General features: G+C 36.4%; 5 protein-coding genes across 6 annotated transcripts; 3 read left to right on the forward strand and 2 right to left on the reverse strand.

Annotated features, from left to right (window-relative positions):
• The first annotated feature begins 836 nt into the window (after positions 1–836).
• LOC104904464 (L-type lectin-domain containing receptor kinase S.4) lies at positions 837–3,359 on the forward strand. Its single transcript, XM_010692720.4, has 2 exons — positions 837–3,035; positions 3,129–3,359. The coding sequence occupies exons 1-2, from the start codon at positions 1,112–1,114 to the stop codon at positions 3,146–3,148; spliced, it is 1,944 nt and encodes a 647-aa protein (XP_010691022.2). The 5' UTR covers positions 837–1,111; the 3' UTR covers positions 3,149–3,359.
• LOC104904473 (uncharacterized) lies at positions 3,329–7,662 on the reverse strand. 2 transcript variants are annotated; one of them, XM_010692732.4, is made up of 5 exons: positions 7,535–7,662; positions 5,305–7,186; positions 4,472–4,673; positions 4,199–4,398; positions 3,329–3,973 (listed from the first exon to the last, which is right to left on the reverse strand). In XM_010692732.4, exons 2-5 carry the CDS (start codon positions 7,151–7,153, stop codon positions 3,885–3,887), a joined length of 2,340 nt encoding a protein of 779 aa, XP_010691034.2. In that variant the 5' UTR covers positions 7,154–7,186; positions 7,535–7,662; the 3' UTR covers positions 3,329–3,884. The 2 variants fall into 2 exon arrangements, with proteins under 2 accessions (XP_010691034.2, XP_010691042.2); XM_010692740.4 differs by having other exon boundaries at positions 4,205–4,398; positions 7,535–7,661.
• A 107-nt stretch (positions 7,663–7,769) lies between these two features.
• On the forward strand, positions 7,770–10,077 carry LOC104904445 (hypothetical protein). The gene is made up of 2 exons (XM_048639585.2): positions 7,770–7,892; positions 8,599–10,077. Exon 2 carries the CDS (start codon positions 8,646–8,648, stop codon positions 9,945–9,947), a length of 1,302 nt encoding a protein of 433 aa, XP_048495542.1. The 5' UTR covers positions 7,770–7,892; positions 8,599–8,645; the 3' UTR covers positions 9,948–10,077.
• A 735-nt stretch (positions 10,078–10,812) lies between these two features.
• LOC104904455 (thaumatin-like protein) lies at positions 10,813–11,772 on the forward strand. Its single transcript, XM_010692708.2, has 2 exons — positions 10,813–10,864; positions 10,945–11,772. The coding sequence occupies exons 1-2, from the start codon at positions 10,813–10,815 to the stop codon at positions 11,628–11,630; spliced, it is 738 nt and encodes a 245-aa protein (XP_010691010.2). The 3' UTR covers positions 11,631–11,772.
• Positions 11,773–14,588: 2,816 nt separating this feature from the next.
• Positions 14,589–16,155, reverse strand: LOC104904436 (transcription factor PCL1). Its single transcript, XM_048638872.2, has one exon. It carries the CDS (start codon positions 15,586–15,588, stop codon positions 14,764–14,766), a length of 825 nt encoding a protein of 274 aa, XP_048494829.1. The 5' UTR covers positions 15,589–16,155; the 3' UTR covers positions 14,589–14,763.
• Positions 16,156–17,919: the final 1,764 nt, after the last annotated feature.

Genomic DNA, 17,919 nt, shown 5'->3' on the forward strand with positions numbered 1-17,919 from the left:
TAGGAAAACGGTAACCTTATTGTAAAATTAAAGGAGTAATAAAATTAAGCGATATTTCAAATTTTGGTAACATATACTTTGTTTTGTCCATTGGATTTCAACCTTCAATGTAGGTAAACTCCAAATTTAACCGGGTTGTAATCCATAAGTAGTTGCCTTTGAAATCAAGGTATCTTTCAAGAAAACATGCTATTAATAACTTCAATCTTGCAAGGTTTGGAGGAACTACTAGCCAATATCACGTGTTGAAAATCATGTATAATAATCTCTCATATGAACTAGTTACAATGTGGTTCAACAAATTAAAAAAACAATAACATATCAATCTTACTGTTCATGTGATAACAAGGTTATTAAATTAAAATATCCAATATTAGTTAGCCTTTGTTCTTTTAGACTGAATTGAACTAAAGTGAAAGGATAAGAGAAAACTTTAGAGTGCGTGTGTTCTCTCTACCTTAAAAAAATAAGTTTCAGGTCTCATAATGTCATATCAGATTAATTAGGTCTAACACAACACTCAAAAATAAGTTCCAATGAAAATTAATCAAGTCTAATACATTCAATTCAAATAAGTTTTAATTATATCATGTGAAAATAATACATCATAATTGAATTAAATAAAACTTATACCTAAAAAAATAAACCGTTATCATTTTACCGTCCCGAAAAAGTAGTAGAAACTTATGTCTAGAAATGGACAAGACTCAAGAATGTTGCTTGTTTGATTAATAACTACTCATAACTTATGAAGTCATGAGTAATAAATGTGTCACAATTACAAGAAAATACATTTTCCTCAAAAGTGTGTGTTAGTACCACAAATAATAAAGTGCTCCATACAAAAGAAAAAACCAACTTGGAATGTCCATCATCATCTGCTTTCAGAGCTTCAATTATGGACTTTAGTGAATTTGCCATGTGAAAACCATTCACCCTCTGTTTCCCTAATTTCATACTCTTCTCTTAATTATTCTAACATATACACATATCTCATTTTCTCTCTCTTCAACTCCACCAATCCACAGCTTTCTCTCTCCTAAAAAACAACCAATACCCACTTCAGCTGAGCTCAAACTAGTATGATTTCATCCCCAAAATCTCTGCTTTAATGGCTTTCATCTTCAATTTTTTCTGGGTTTTTCTCATCTTATTACAAAACCCATATCTTTCTAAAAGCCAAGATCTTTTCTTTAATGGATTCAACCATGGTGGTACTAACTTAACCCTAAATGGAATTGCCATGATTCTCAACAATGGCATCCTTAAGTTAACTAATGATACATCTAGACTTCTGGGTCATGCTTTTTATCCTCCTCCAGTAAGGGTAAAAACCTCAAAAAATGGAACTTGTGTTTCATTTTCCACCATTTTTGCTTTTGCATTAGTGCCACAATTTCAAACACTTGGTGGGCATGGATTTGCCTTCACTTTTGCACCCAGTAAAGAACTTCCTGGTGCTCTTCCTAGCCAATATCTTGGCCTTCTTAATTCATCTGATAATGGGAATCTCACTAATCATATTTTTGCTGTTGAATTTGATGAAGTTCAAGATTTTGCATTTGGAGATATTGATGATAATCATGTGGGTATTAATATTAATAGCATGATTTCAGTTAATTCTACTCCAGCAGGTTATTATGTTGATGGGAATTCAACAGCTCAGTATCTTAATATGAAAAGTGGGGAAACAATCTTATGTTGGATTGATTATGATTCAAATAAACATCAGTTAAATGTTAGTCTTTCTCTCTCTGATAAAAAACCAAGTAGGAGTTTATTGTCTTATGATGTTGATCTTTCTCCTTATGTGAATGAGTTTATGTATGTTGGGTTTTCTGGTTCAACTGGGTTGCTTGCAAGTTCACATTATATAATGGGTTGGAGTTTTAAGATGAATGGTGTAGCAAAACCTCTTGATTTGTCCTCACTTCCTAAACTTCCAAGAGATAAAAAGACTAATTTTGGGTTGATTTTTGGGGTTTCAATTGGATCTGTTTTTGCATTTTTTATAGTTTTGGGAATAGCTGCTTACATTCTATGGTTGTATAAGAATAGGGATGTGATTGAGTCATGGGAACTTGATGTTGGTCCACATAGGTTCCCTTACCAAGAGCTTAAGAAAGCTACAAAGGGTTTTAAGGACAAACAATTGTTAGGGTTTGGTGGATTTGGAAGGGTTTATAAAGGTACTCTTTCAAATTCTAATACTGAGGTTGCTGTTAAGAGAGTATCTCATGAATCAAGGCAGGGGTTGCAGGAATTTGTGGCTGAGATTGCCACTATTGGCAAGCTACGACACCGGAATTTGGTCCAATTACTTGGGTGGTGCAGGCGTAAGGGAGATTTGATCCTTGTGTATGATTATATGCCAAATGGTAGTTTAGATAAGTACTTGTTTAATGAGCCTGTAATGGTGTTAAGATGGGATCAAAGATTCAATATCATTAAAGGGGTTGCTTCTGGTTTGCTGTATTTACATGAAGAGTGGGAGCAAACTGTGATACATAGAGATGTTAAGGCAGGAAATGTGTTACTAGATGCTGACTTTAATGGTAAGTTAGGTGATTTTGGATTGGCCAAGCTTTATGAGCACGGCACTGACCCGGGAACTACCCGGGTAGTGGGAACTCTGGGGTATTTGGCACCTGAGCTAACACGAACAGGAAAGCCTACAACGAGCTCTGATGTGTTCGGCTTTGGTGCATTGTTGTTGGAGTTGGCTTGTGGGAGGAGGCCTATTGAGCCAAAGGCATCACCTGAGGAATTGTTCTTGGTTGATTGGGTTTGGGATAGATGGAAAGAGGGTGCTATACTTGATGTAATGGACCCTAAGTTGAACGGTGATTACAATGAGATTGAGGCGGCAATAGTTCTAAAATTGGGCATCATGTGCTCTGCTGAGACGGCTGATTCCCGACCATCGATGAGGCAGGTGTCGAGGTTTTTGGAAGGGGAAGCTGCATTGCCAGAGGAGATGCTAGTTCCTGGTGGATATAGTGGTAAGAGGAACAGCCAGAGCAGCCGAAAGAAAGGTACTGCTGAATTTGAGGATTTTGTTCATTCATATCCTCAGTCGTCGTATATGGATGTTGAAACTGGTTCTGTTTCTTTGTTACCTTTAACAGGGGGAGATGAAGGTAGATAGCTAGCCTGTGAAAAGAGAGTATCGTCTAACATGATTAATCAGTTACCAAAGTCGTGTTTCGATCCGTTATTGCTGTTTAGGTGACTGGTTCTTATTTTTGTAATGTGAAGTTATTGATTTTTCCATCCTAATTTGCTCAATTTAAAATGTTTGAAGTATAGTTTTGTATCAGTATGCAGATATGGAAGATTAATATCATTAGTTATGTCAATTCTACCTTATATTACAGTTGCAGCACATCAAGAAAAAGTACTACATTACATTCAGTAATTTAATCTACATATTCACACTGACATTCTGCCTTATCTAAAGACTAAAGCAAGAGCTAGAAGCAGCCCTTACATACCCAGGATATACATGTGTTTCCTCGGCCGATAAACCTGTACCGGAGTTTAACAATTGGTTTAAGTATACCCCTGTTGTTATCTATTATGTTCATGTCATACCAATGGCTTCATTCTCTATATTCCAGTAATGCACGCCAGTTCCTGTTGATGTTCTTCTCATGTTGGTAGTGAGCGACCTCAAATGTACTCTCATAGTGTGTACTCATTTTTCTCGAACACAAGAACGAGGGGAAAAAAAAATAGTACACGCATATGTCATCTATATGATCAGAAGACAGACTAACATGTACAAGCATATTTTATCTATATGATCAGAAGACAGACTAGCATTAGGAGAGATGAATTTTCTACTAATAGAAGTTTTGAAGAGAGTCAAAGCTCATTTGCTGTTACTGGCCTTCTATGTTGTCTGCAATGCACTCTGCAAGAGCATCCTCGTCATCCTTTGCTCCACCAAATATTTCATAGTCATCAAAACCTGCAAAAATCGATAGGAGCATGAAGTTAGGAAGCATATAGATGCATAACACTGGTCCACACCCAAACCTGCTTCGTGGATCATGCCAGGGCCATGAATCAAAACTTAAGTCGGGTTGTGAGGCAGGCTGGCACAATTCCACCTCTTTGGCTCATATAGTGCAAGCAAATCAAAAGTTTGGGCCACATTCAAAAGAAAAAGAAATTTAGGTCATGTTCACATTACCATTACCTAGTTCTTCAACTTCATCAACTGAAGAAGGTTTTAAACGCATTTTGCTCGGTGAGGGCAGCTCAATTGCCATCCAGTCAGAACTTCCATGGTCATCCAAACATAATTCTTTTCTAGCTATCCAGTCAGCAACACTAGCATGGTTGTCCAATGATAGTGGGTCCGTATTGTCATCTTCTTTGCTTTTCTGAGCCCTGTGAAATATCTAAGTCAAAATGAATTTTTATTGCCTTCTTCCAAATTCTCAACTAAAATAATAAGACTCACATTTGTCTTAGCCGTAGATTATACTGTGTGAAGACCTGATCGTTGAGTCGTTGATGTTCGAGACTGTTGACAGTGTTGTGCATTTGCTCAAGTGGAATTAGATCTATATTGCAATGTGTCAAACTGCAACATTGACCAAGAATCCGGATAGATAGTCGTGAGAGGTTTGGGCAGGCCCCTCCATATGTAGACCACCATTCAGCTGCATATATTACAGATTAAAAAGAAGATAATACAGGACTAAACAAGAGGCAATTTCAATGGCTCCAAATACCATAAATCTTTTTCTTAAATTTAGCTTCCAACACTTAGGGTCAGGGATAATGGTTAAGGAGTTATTTACCTCTAAGACATGGGTTTAAAGATAGTTATCTTGACCTGTGAATCTAAACACACAGACTGCAGATTCAATATGTTACAAAAGAGTTCAGATGAATGTTTCTGACATTCATCACTTACTGTTTAATGTGACTTGCCACATTAAGCTAACCATATAACATTTGATTGTTAAACAGGGAACAGTCACCTCATCAATACCTCAAATGTCTAAACTTAGAATTACAGATTTACAGGTTCAGATAGCAGACTGCAATACATATAGTTACAGATTTAATGGTTCAGATAAAAATACTATTTTCTTCGTATCTCTAGTAAAGAAGCAAGCTATGTAAACCTATGTCACTCGGACACTTCATTGTACGGCTCAAGTATTGTGTCGGATCCTCAACACTTCGATTTAGGCCAAAATCTTTAAATATTGTTCATATAATAGCCGAGACCAAGACAGGGATAATAAACAATGAATAACCTAAACATCAAAATAGAATACTTACAAGGTAGAAGGTTCTCTCTAGCTCGAATTGCCATCTTCCGTCCGAAATCCCCAGCAGCTGTTTTGTAAGAATTGAGTTCTTTGATAATTTTATCCTGGGTTTTTGTATCGAGAACTAATCTCTCAATGCAATCAAACATTCCCGAGGCAATGGTACCTGGTAAATCTCCATCAATGCTGTAAAAGTACTTTGGATTGAGGTAGAAGCCTGCAGCATGCAGGGGTAATTGCTGATGCCGTTCCCACCTCTGATCGATGATACTCCAATAAGTCAAATACTCTTCACTCTTTCTGAACTCTCTTTTCATGGCCTCTTTGGCTCGGTATAGTCCTGCATATACATAACCCATGGCAGGTTTTTTCTCACTTCTGACAATGCTCAACACTCTCAAAATTGGATCAGTTAGGAGGACAACTAGGTTGCAGGAGGACCAGAAAGAGTGGTCGCTGACGAAATCCAATATAGCCAATGCCCCATCCTTTTTAGAATAATATGAATCCACCCACTCCTGTGATGTAACTAAAGCTTGCAAATTGTGTTTCAGGTCGATCATTCGTTTTACAGTTCTAAAACTGGTGACAGAAGGACTAAGATCAGGCACCACTAAATCCACACCAAAGGTATACCTCCGCATCATGTTTAGGACAACACTATGATTATAGATAAACCTCGTGATCGACTTACATTGTTCTAGTACAGCATTTATCCATTCGAATTTCCCCATGTCCTCAAGCATCAGAATTATTGAATTAGCTGCACAAGGAGCCCAATACAAGGTAGGGTAAGTGTCAGAAAGCCTTTTACCTATAGCAGCATAACCTTCCTCATTGGGTGTAATCACTTGCAATATATTTTTAGGTCCAACTTCTTCCACCACCTCCTTGATTAATTCAAACATAGATTCAGCAGAATCTATAATGTTGGTCACATCTATTGATTTCAAGAACATTGTGCCTTCAGGACAATACACTAGAAAGTTGATGACTGTCATTTCCTTTTCCTTCCCTATGTTAGTTTCCTCCACCAAAACAGAACAGCCCGTGCGCCCCCATGCCCTTGCACAATAGTCCATATCAGCCTTCACATCATTAACTGCACTCTTCAGAATCCAACCTTGAAGATCATGATGTGAGGGTCCCACAACTCCGGTCCCATCCAAAGCAATGGCATCAAGCATCGGCTGAAAATAGACCGAATTTACAGCATCCAACGGAACCCCGATATCATATAAGAAACGCCCTATTGCTAAATGAACTTGAGAGTTCACCTTCTTCGATGAGACCTCCATCTCATTCGCAACATGACTATCACTAACAGGAACTAAAGCACCATTACCAACCATGGAAAGCAAGGCTTGTTTAGGAGGCCTTCCCCGTTTCCTCTTCCCCGGGACTCTAATACTCATCCCTTCCTCTCGAGGAGCCATCATCGTCGAGTTAGGCTCAAGAGCATTAGAATTCGCGATCAAATGAATCTCAGTGCTAGCACCACCACACTCATTAGCGAAACCATCAACGTCATCATTAGAGGGTGCCTTAATGCTAGCCATAGTGATCTCATCAACCGTCTTCTGCTTCCTCTTCTTCTTCACCACCACACCTTTTAGGCTTTGTTGCATTGCCTCTCGGACATCAGATGGAACCCGGTGGCAAGTGGATGCATTACCCTTTTGACAAGCTAAGTGCTCTTTAATCCTATGAATACCACCACCCCTAAAAACTTTTGCACAATATATACACTTAAGCTGAACTCTATCCCCATCCTTAAACATTTCACAATGTTTCCAAGCTGGGTCATGTTTTTGTGAGCTAATGGGCACTGGCTCAAACCCAAATGCCATTTCTTGCATCAGCTTTAACCTTGAGGGGGTAAATTACATCAACTGGGTAATGGGTATTTCATCAGAATTTCATAAAAAGTATGAAACTTTAATTTCAATTTCATTTTCAACATCATCACATAGATAATCAAATCATCATTACCAACAAAGTATACAACTTCATCAAAAAAATTCATAAAATTGTGCAGAAAATGAAATAAAAATGAGAGCTTTATCATAAAAGAAGCATTATGATTATAGAAACACAAAATTATTAAGAAAAATTGAGAGCTCAAACAACAAACTCAGGAAATTTTTCAAAAATAACAACAAAAAAAGTAATCATACCAAAATTAATAAAGTAAGAACAATAAAAAATAGAACTAATACAAAAAAAATAATTAAACTTACTTGATATTATGAGAGCAAAAATTCGATGATAGAGAAAGAATCATGAGAAGAAAAAGGGGGTCGAGGGTTTCGGCTTGGTCTGGATTTTACCAAAGAAGATAAGAACCGGATGAACCGGTTAACCATTAATATAAAACGCAGCGTTTTGGCTCTATTATAGAGTAAATATGAAACCGGCTTATCCGGTTCCTAAAGTCAATAACACGAGATTTACCCAGTGAACCGGTTTCAGCTAAAAAAACAGATTACCCAAATTTTAGTTCGGGTCGGGTTACCGGTTCAACCGGATAACAGCCATTAATAAGTATACATCCTTAATTTTTCTGGGTTAGAATAAACCGCCGATTTATTTTTCTGGGTAATTATCATTCCATTGATATATTTAGCATTACAAAAGTTTCAAAACAATCATTTCCCACATTGTTGAAATGAGCATGAATTTCCGGTCAAAAAAAAAATGGGTATGTAAGTTGAAGTTTTTTCCATTTACACAGTTAAAGATTGAAGCTTTATTTTATGTTATTGTTTTAATTTGTTTTTGCAAGGAGCTTATATGAACTTGATTGGATTTTAGTAAGTTGATTTTTTTTTTTTCATGGGATGTTAGTAGTGATTTATATGATGTAATTTTTAGTGGGCTCGTATGAAAATGTGGTCTTTTTGATGTTAGTTGAATAATTATTGTGAATTTATGATATGATAGTATTTTTGAGGTATGCATAGTAGGTGTTCGATGTATTGCCTCAATGAAATTTCAAGTTAGAGTATAACATGTAATGTTGGACTCTTTTTTTCTGAACTTTTTTCTTCCTTTTTTTTTGCTTTTAAGGTATGTTTTTTAGTGTTTATACAACTATATAGTATTATAGTATTGGTTCAATCACTCCTGTAGTGTAGCAGGAGGCTCTTAAATAGACAATCATAACTGGAACTAAGTGAGAATGTGTGCCTTTCATTTTGTTGTTTTACCTATGTTATGTTTATTTGAGGCATGATAATATTCTAGTAAAGGGCTTTACTGAATTTCTATTGATTGGTATTGAGTTTGGTCTTTGATCTTGCAGGCAAGATGAATGAACAAAAATGAACTTGTAAAAGCGAAAAAAAGGAGATGAGGCACGGATTTGTAGCTTACAAATATGTGCAGGACTTCCTACATGTATGTGGTCCAAAGTATGTCATTGGAACCAGGCAAAATGCTCCTCTGCATTTGAATGCTGTACTTCGATATTGCTCAGAGCCGTTGTGTGAAGGAAACATACCTCTAGGATGGTATAATGAGGTTTTTCCGAGATTGACTAAGTTAACCAATTTGCTGAAGAATGTTGATTTGGTTGATGGTAGATTAGTGGATGTCACTGACAATTCGATTGTTAGAGATGAACGTCTTCTTCATAGGATGCACCATTTCAAGGCACTTATGAGATTGTTTCTTGGGCATCCATCAGTACAGGAAGAACTCGGGCAGAATTTGAATTCGAGTGCTGCAGTTTCAGGAAGAAAATGCACTCCCCCTGTTTGCTTTACCAAACCAATTGAGAGGGAAGGTATGATTGTCAATAACCTCACCACAGTGTGCAACTTTCTGAACGTCTCAGCTCAACAAAGGAAGACAGTCCGATTTACCATATGCCCACAAGTCACTCAGCACCGGATATTTACAGGTGCGCTTGAAGAAATACTCAAGGGATTGAGAACCGAGATGGAGTTATTGGATTCTCATACTCCTAGCAAAAAGACGTTCATGGGTCAGCAGATTGTTTCTACTTGCTTAAAGTTCTTAGCTGAGACAGCTAGTCGCCAAGATGAGAATGCTTCTTCATGGATGAGGCCTAAACCGTCAAAATTAAATACATCTTCATCATCCCGGAAATGGGAAGAGATTCTTGAAATGTTCAATGACCTCATCAATTGTCTAAGAGGAGATGAAGGTTTATCATTCCATGTGTCAAGACTCGAGGTGATGAAAGAAGGTCTAACTCAGATTAAGGATGTGCTAATTGATAGAGACATTGGATACAAGGAGGTACAACTTCATGAAAGCTTAGTTCAGAAGAAACTAGTGAAGACATTGGGTCACTCATCGCGATGCTTGTTTACACTTCTAAGATATTATCTTCATGAGAGTCTTCGAGACATGGAAGTGGAGGTGTCCGGCGGGTTGTATGAGATTGGTGAGAAAGATAAGTTATGTTTGTCCATGGGGAAAATATTGACATCAGTGGAAGAAAAAATGGTTTGGAGTGGGATTAAGCAATTAGATCGCGCTCTTGGAATGTTCGAGTTTGTATGGGAAACTGCTGGGATGAAGAGGAAACTAGAGTTGCAAGGGCATTTGTGGTGTATAGGGGCTGAAAGCAGGACAATTACCTATAGGGGGAATTTGTTCTTCCTCCATGGAGTTGGTTTATAAATCAATGGTGCATAGTGTAACTCATGTCAATAGTTTGAGCAATTTTTTGCCTGCTTGAATGGTGTTTTCTTTAATGATGAAATCTTTGTGAGAAGAGTGTATGAAGACAACAGTTACTTTTGTTTTTACAGGATTAACTTCTGTGATTGACATGAGGATTATAAGATGACATTTCTTGAGAAATAGGGTGACATTTTCCATCTATCATACTCTAGAATTCACCCTTGCTGAAAAGAGTAAGTTTTTAAGAAAAAAGTGATTCTATAGTTCTCAACAGAGCATGAAAATGTCCCTTTTTACCTCTTTCTTTACCTTGATTTACGATGTCATAGTTTATATTGCAAGAACGTGTTGATCTCTTTTAACTCTCAAATTTAAACCTAATCGGAAGTCGAAATAATGAACCAATGGAACCTTAGAGACTTTTTACATTGCCCACTTTTATGTCATAAACAAAGTTTATAGTCTCTTCTCAAAGAATTTGGTAACGTTATCTAATATTTAAGTCCATAAAACGTCTAATAATCCACTTTTTTTTAATAACATATCCCATTCTCATAAGATCACATAGAAAAATAATGATTTTTTAGGACATAATTTTCGACGCGGTGTTACAAGAAGCACAACCTTGCTTATTTTTTTTTATAGGACCTTGCTTAATATTGAAAATTGACATACAAATTAATTATGCAAATTAAATTAGGAAAAGAAATAAGAGGTTAGAGGGGATAGAGGGACAAAGTGATGGAAAAAAAAAACCGTTACCCACTTTTCACAAACCGTTTTTGGCCTGTTTTTTTTTATTAACTCTCTCTTTCTCCATTTTTTAAAACATTCAAACTTGGGCATGAAAACTCATAAAATGATGGCACTTCCCCTGCATCTCCTAATCTTCTCCCTCCTTTTCTTTATCACAGGTTCCTCTCTTCCATAGTTAGTGAGTTCCTTATTAATATAGTACTTGAGTTTTATTAACTTCTCTTTTTTTGGTTGACAGATGCAGTTCAACTGATTATAGCCAATAACTGCAACAGCACTATCTGGCCAGGAATACTAGCAACTACCGGGCACAACACTCCTTTTGGTGGCGGCTTCAGCTTGCGTTCCGGCCATCGAGAACTCCTCCGAGTCTCCCAAAACTGGTCAGGAAGAGTATGGGCAAGGCAAGGTTGCAACTTTGATCCAAACACTGGCATTGGAATGTGTCAATCAGGAGACTGTAGTGGCCGTCTTCAATGTAAAGGCATTGGTGGGAAACCGCCTGTTACTGTGGTGGAAATGACATTCGGTACTCCTGCATCCACCCTTCATTTCTACGACGTTAGCATTGTTGATGGGTTCAATGTCCCTGTATCAATGATCCCAATTGTTGGAAGGGCGGAGAGACAAAGTTGTGGTGTGGCGGAATGTGAGGTAGACTTGAATGTTTGTTGTCCTTCAGCATTGGTGGTTAAGACACAAGGGAAGGTTGTGGGGTGTAAGAGTCCTTGTTTAGCCACTGGTTTTCCTAGGTATTGTTGTACCGGAGAGTTTTCTGAGGCCGAAAAGTGTCAGCCAACGGTGTTTGGGAGGTTGTTTAAGGCGGTTTGTCCGAGGGCTTATAGTCATCCCTTTGATGAGAAAACAGGGCTTAAGACTTGCAAGGCTCCCAAGTATCTTATTAGCTTTTGTCCCCCTACTTGATTTTTCAGAACCTGTGCATTCTAGCAGAAGACTTGAAGTTTTCTATTTGGTGTAGGATGATTATGTAATGTATTGGTTTTGAGTATCTCATTAGATTTGTGCTTCTTGTTCATTTTACTAGTTGAATCAATTATTGTTTCTAGATGGACTTAACCGGCGCGTTGTGCCAAAAAAAGCGAAATCCCGTGCCTTCCTGCTTGGTTTTTGAATCTCTCCAGCTTGTTTAATTATATTCTAATGTGTGATGCAGTAAGCTATCTCTGTTTGATTTTAATAGGAACACTACTCTCTGCAATCATTATATTCATTCATATACGAAAAATGACAACTTTATTAACAGTTAATTGGAGATATCATTTTCTTGCACGAAATAGGAGATTTACAACCACAAAGCCCTTTAATAACAACTAACAAGGCCAAAAGGAAAACTAGAACACCATCACTCAATACCAAGCAAACATTCTAAACAAGCAGCTTTCCCTGCATTTTATTCTCACCCTTACAAGTTACAAGCAACATCAAACATTATATCTATAAATAACAATTCCCATGTAGTATGAACTTCAGTAAACCTCCTCTTGTTCCTCTGCAACCAAAGGCTGTAAATGGTTTTCGAGAACATCATACCATGTTCTTCTTAGCATTGGCTAGTTTAATTTCGACATCCAAACTATATACAGGTCTTGGGCAATGTGAATACGCCAGGATAGCAGTCCAAAGTTGAGAGCTATTACCATACTGAAAAAAAAAAGATGGGAAAGGCTTTCATTTTCATTCCTGCACAACAAACACACGGTCACAGGTGATCTGCCATTGAAGAAGGCTGTCCACTGTAAGCAGCCTTTCATAAACCAGGTGCCACAGGTTGAAGAAGTAGCGCCATTAAACACCCAGCATATCAACCTCTCCACATTTCTCAACCAAACGATAGCAGCTTATTATATTTCGGCTGATTCAAGCACAGTTAGTAACTCTGCAGCTTCCAATATCTTCATGCTTGATATAGTATCTCTGAAGCCATCTTACCCAGAGCCTGTCTTATTAAGTAGCAAGAGCCCATAAGAGCTTAAAATAGCAGCCAAATTCCAATCAGAAAAAGAATATATTAGGTTCCACCCCCCCCCCCCCCTCCCCCCTCGTTATCAAGGGAGACAAATGATTTCACAAGAAACCAAAAGATGGCCACAATTGATGGTCTCACAATAACGATACCTGGTAAACATCTCATACAGAAAAAAGGAGTGAGGCTAAATAGGGAACATGTGAAAGGGGGGAAATTTGGTAAAATCACTTGAAGTGAGCCCTAATCTAATACCTCTGTCTTTTTCATGTCCTACATATAGCTTTCTTCTAGCAAGTACGTAAATTCCAAGTTCTGTCAGCCAGAAAATGGAGCCCTGCAAAGCTAACATCTCTTGATTCTTGAAGCACAAAATGTTTCGAAAACTGACCTGAGAGGAAAGATCTCCGCTACCAGCAGAAGCCATTCTGACAGAAAAAGAGCTTTCTCGAATCATCTGACTCACAAGCTCCTAGTATTTCATTAGAATAGCCACTACTTTTTCAACAGAAAAGTGCTATGAACTGAAATAGCTTGGACAGAATTTAAGAAACTGATTATAGATAAAGATGATTCTTGATTAATAATTTCTAGAACTGTAAAACAAGGTGATAGCTAAAGCTTTCGAGAGGCTTGTTCTCTCCCAATAAACTCTAAAAAGCTCACCAAAACTCTCATCAATTTTCAGCATGCTTTTTCTCACCCTAATATTCTGTATTTTATAGGTTTTCTTCTCTCCGTAACTCTCTATCTTATTCCTCAAGCTAACCTGTAACTCAGTAATAATGTACCAACAATAGTAACCCCTCTCCCTTAGGCTGGTTCATTGCAAAAAAAATCAAATATGTCAATATGGCACAAAGCATGAAAAGTATTGCAAAATCTCCATTTAAAAAGACGATATGTTTAAATGGCTGCAGAAAACTTGTTATAAACCCCAAAAGTGAGTGCATTACATATTCTTCTCATATGTTGTCACACCCATGCAATCTGACCGTTCAATATAATAGTATTCAAGTGGTAAAGACAGGAAAAAAAGTGACAGAGATTTTGGAAGAGATATTGGAGAATGTCATGGTCATGTATAGCACTCTTTAATCTCATTAAGATAGAGAATACACAAATCATTCCAGGTAGCAATATAATCAATGACAAAACATGTTTATAAATGGATTATGCAGAACTTATACTATAGGGAAAAGATTTCAGATATAAATTACCTTAGAATACAAGGAGGTGGGGCTGAAAGCTAAATAAGCATGAAATATCTATCCATAGAGCAGATTTTCAAAAAAGACAAAGATAAAAAGACCATTAATAGACCAATAGTATAACCGCAGTATACCACAACTAGTCGAGTCCAAGTAACATAGGATTCAGACACAGGAAAAAAAAGGCTCAACTTAGGAGACCCTTGTGTTCCGCCGCCAGGACAGTCTATTTATGCTTTCTTCTTTCTTCTCGTCGGAGCTATTGCACAAAGACTAGCCATGTTAAAAACGAAGAAGGGAGTACGAGCACACTTGGAAGGAAATACAACGGGGAGTTGTACACTGCATCTAGGAAAGATGAATCCCTTCTGAAAAGGAACACACACAAGCTAAAACTCTTCAAATAAACTTGAGCTGTAATCAACATGTAATATAAAGGTTTCTGAATCAAATTCTTCTTGTCAGTGATGCATAATGTGCCATCAGCCATCACAAAATCAACTGCCGTATTCCTTTCTTCATTGTCCACTTAAATGGTGCAAGTGATAGTCGAGCATACTATGATCTACTTCCAAAAATCTAACTAGCTATTAACGAGTTCTTAACAAAACTAAAGCACCTTAGTTAGCTTTCGAACACCAAAACTGATAAGTAAACAGATAAGAAAAACAGCAGAAAAGAGCCATGTCGAATAAGTTTCCTTAAATTCAAAAAAGGAACAGTAATACATAATGTGTGGTCATATTAACTCCAAGTGACTTATTGGATAGTTTATGATAATCTGAAAGGATTAAAAACCAAATACTACAATTTAATCCTGCAACTCATCAAAAGAAAGAAAAAGAAGGGTTGAACAAAACAATCAACCTCGTTGTCGATTCCAGAACATGCTGTACGCCCCAGATTCAAGCCCACAGTATCCAGGAGGTGCAGAAGTAGCCACAGGCAACCCCAAATGTCCAAACCCATACGCTCCAGGAGGCGGCGCCACCATTGGCATTGGCATCAATGGCAATGAACCGCAATGCTGCTGCTGCTGTGGCGGTTGCTGTGGTGGCTGAGGATGCTGCATTGCCATGGACCCGAACCCATCACACTCGAAAAGCGGTGAGTCCCGTCTCGACCCTGAGTGACTGTCACTAGACAACCCTTCCATTCTCTTCAAATAAAGCCTATACTTCTGCAAATGACTAGCAACATTTTCTCTTGTCAAACCCTCAACATTCATCATCTCCATAATTGTCTTAGGAACAGCTTTATCAATCCCCAAATGCTCAATCACATCAACAAATCTCTTATGAAGTTGTGGGGTCCAAACCAATCTAGGCCTTTTAACTGTCCTATTTACCCCATTATCATCACCATTTTCATCTTTAGACCCAGAATTCACCTCATCAGTCACAAAACATTCACCCCTTTTCAACTTATTAGATATATCCAAATCATTTCTACCAGGAAACAACCTCAAACTCAAAGATTCCAAGTTCTCTTCACTTGGGCATATCGTCGAACAGTTCTCGTGCGTTGCCTGATTAAGATCAAATTCAACACGCGAACTTTCTGGGTTGATCCCAAATGCTAAAGCTAATTCTGGGGAGATCAAAGATTGTGATAATGGAGTTAGATCTTCAGGTAAAGGTAAACCCGTTTCCCATCCTTGCAATCTTAACTCAGATTGATCTTCCATTATCTTCTCTTTTACCCTTCAAATTTGCCAAATTTCACTGTTAATTTTTCTGGGTTTATGAATTGAAACACACAAAAAGGGTAAAAATTGCAACTTTTCAAAATTTTAAGATTTAGAATTCAATCAAAGTTTAAAAAAAAGACCGAAATTTTAGATTAAGAACAAGAGAGTGTAAGATAAGATGATAAAACAAGGTGGCTTTTTTTACGGGGGTTTTTTTTTTGATTTTTTTTTTTTTCTAATTTAAGGAGAATGAAGAGAGAGAAAGAATGGAGTGAAGAGAGAGAAAGAAGACAATGATGAGATACAGCTTTAGAGTTTGGATAGAGACCTCACGTGGAAGATTGCTACCTTAAATTTTCTTGTCAGATAAGTACTACAGTATTATCACCCTCTTTTTTTTCTTTTTTTTTTCTTGGTTTTGGTTTTTGAATCATAAAAGAAATGATTAGTAGTACTATGGCACCCTAAATTAATGTTATGTTTCATTAGTTTAATGAAGAGTTATAAAAATTGAACTTGATATAATTAACTAGAACTTATATTTGTTGAGTTACTTAACTAAATTTTTTTTTTATTTTTTTTTTTTTTTTTGACAAAGGTGGAAAGACAAAAGCAAAGGACTAAGGAATATCAGAATAATTTGTGGTGAATTGCGAACAAGTTCGGGCACATAGTTGAGCCATATCATGGGCATCCTGAACTTGTTGGCGATTCACCTTTAAAATAAAACACCAGGGGAAAACTGTTGCAATCTCCTTGATTGCATTGATAGTCCAAAAGATCGTTGATGGTATAGCCAAGGGAGATTGTAATGCTGTTATTAAGTTGGAGCAATCCGTTAAGAAGGTAGTGTAGGTGAACTAAATTTAATTTTGTTGAATTTATTTTGTTTAGACTTATATGATTAACTTAATTTGATGAATTGGATTTATTGTTACTGAATCGAACTTGAATTTATTGATTTTTTTTATTTAAGGTGAAATAAACAGGGCTCTGGTCTTCTATTGAAATCTAATCGTATTTTTATGTTATGTTTTAATATTAAAAAAGGTATTATCACATATTTCAGTGAGATCTTGTCAAAAATATCAACGGCAATTTTTCATAAAGCTAATTTCATAGTTATTGCTAACATAATTATATACTACTATATATTAAACAAGTTGATGATAATAAGGTCTATTTATCTAATTAGATCTAATTTGATCCTAGCAATAATAAGTAACAATAATTTTCTAAAATGAGGTGGAGAGAACATAGTTAAATGCTAATATTACTCTCTTTGTATTATGATAAGTTCTCATGTAAATCCCTTTCAAAATGAATAAGGGGAAAAAAGAGAGTAATATTATGTTTGAGATCTCGTTAAATTTAGCTTAATATACACATTCAAACTATGAGCTTTTAAATTTTATTGATACATAATAAAAGATATCAAACTTTTAAAAAATATTTTTGGAAATTATGCAAAAAGAAAATCTAGATTTTATTTAAGATGGGTATCATGAAAAGAATATCGAAAGTCAACTATTGGAGTCCATATGTTGCTTTCACCTATGAGACGATAGTGAGTAAGAAAACAAATAGCTAGAGGGCAAATATAATGGTTATTAGCACCTACGAGTACAAAGTATCCGCCATTGTGGTCCTGTTTTTCAGACTTATTTCAATTCATTTTTTCTATGTAATTCAATTTCTTTCATTTTAGTTCATTTTAATTCAGTTTTTGTGAGTCCAAAAAACAGAACATGAATTAACATTTTGGAGATTACTATTTTTCAACTTTACATAAGCTAATAGGAGTGGATAAAATCATTTTCAAGTGATGTATTATTAAAAATATCAAAGTATAGTAATTACGATATGTATGATAACATATTTCAAAACAATCTTTCGATAACAATACGTCGAAAGTTACAAAACCTTGACTTTTGACTTCTCAATTGAGATAGACAATAAAGAATAGAAAGATTTATAAAAGTATCAACAATCAAGACATCAAGTTAACCTTGATTATTGACATAACTTTTTTCGTTTTAAATGAAACACTCCTAATCTATACTAATATGTTAAAAGGCATTCCTATACAAAGGAATTATGACATGTGATGCTATCTCTGAGACTTGAGAGTGTTACTTTATGTACTCTACCATATAATAAAAAAATTAGAAAATGCATAATACAATATTTGATTTCATGACTTCAAAATTATATACTAGTTAACCACCAAATCAAGTTATGTTAGGTATTATAATTTTAACGTAAAATATTACAAAAAAAATAGAAATAATAATTACTCGGCACATAACCCCAAGCCTTACAACTAGT

Source organism: Beta vulgaris, chromosome 2 (genome assembly GCF_026745355.1).
Source record: "Beta vulgaris subsp. vulgaris cultivar EL10 chromosome 2, EL10.2, whole genome shotgun sequence".
NCBI lineage: Eukaryota > Viridiplantae > Streptophyta > Magnoliopsida > Caryophyllales > Amaranthaceae > Beta > Beta vulgaris.

Bases quoted from the DNA above. Each gene is read 5' to 3' on its own strand.
- LOC104904455 (XM_010692708.2), top strand. From the start codon at position 10,813: ATGGCACTTCCCCTGCATCTCCTAATCTTCTCCCTCCTTTTCTTTATC. The intron at 10,865-10,944 runs GTTCCTCTCTTC...TTTGGTTGACAG, and splicing joins CCTCCTTTTCTTTATCACAG to ATGCAGTTCAACTGATTATA.
- LOC104904445 (XM_048639585.2), top strand. From the start codon at position 8,646: ATGAGGCACGGATTTGTAGCTTACAAATATGTGCAGGACTTCCTACAT.
- LOC104904436 (XM_048638872.2), bottom strand. From the start codon at position 15,588: ATGGAAGATCAATCTGAGTTAAGATTGCAAGGATGGGAAACGGGTTTA.
- LOC104904464 (XM_010692720.4), top strand. From the start codon at position 1,112: ATGGCTTTCATCTTCAATTTTTTCTGGGTTTTTCTCATCTTATTACAA. The intron at 3,036-3,128 runs GTACTGCTGAAT...TACCTTTAACAG, and splicing joins CCAGAGCAGCCGAAAGAAAG to GGGGAGATGAAGGTAGATAG.
- LOC104904473 (XM_010692732.4), bottom strand. From the start codon at position 7,153: ATGCAAGAAATGGCATTTGGGTTTGAGCCAGTGCCCATTAGCTCACAA. The intron at 4,674-5,304 runs GTAAGTATTCTA...TAATATATGCAG, and splicing joins TAGAGAGAACCTTCTACCTT to CTGAATGGTGGTCTACATAT. The intron at 4,399-4,471 runs GTGAGTCTTATT...GATATTTCACAG, and splicing joins AATCTACGGCTAAGACAAAT to GGCTCAGAAAAGCAAAGAAG.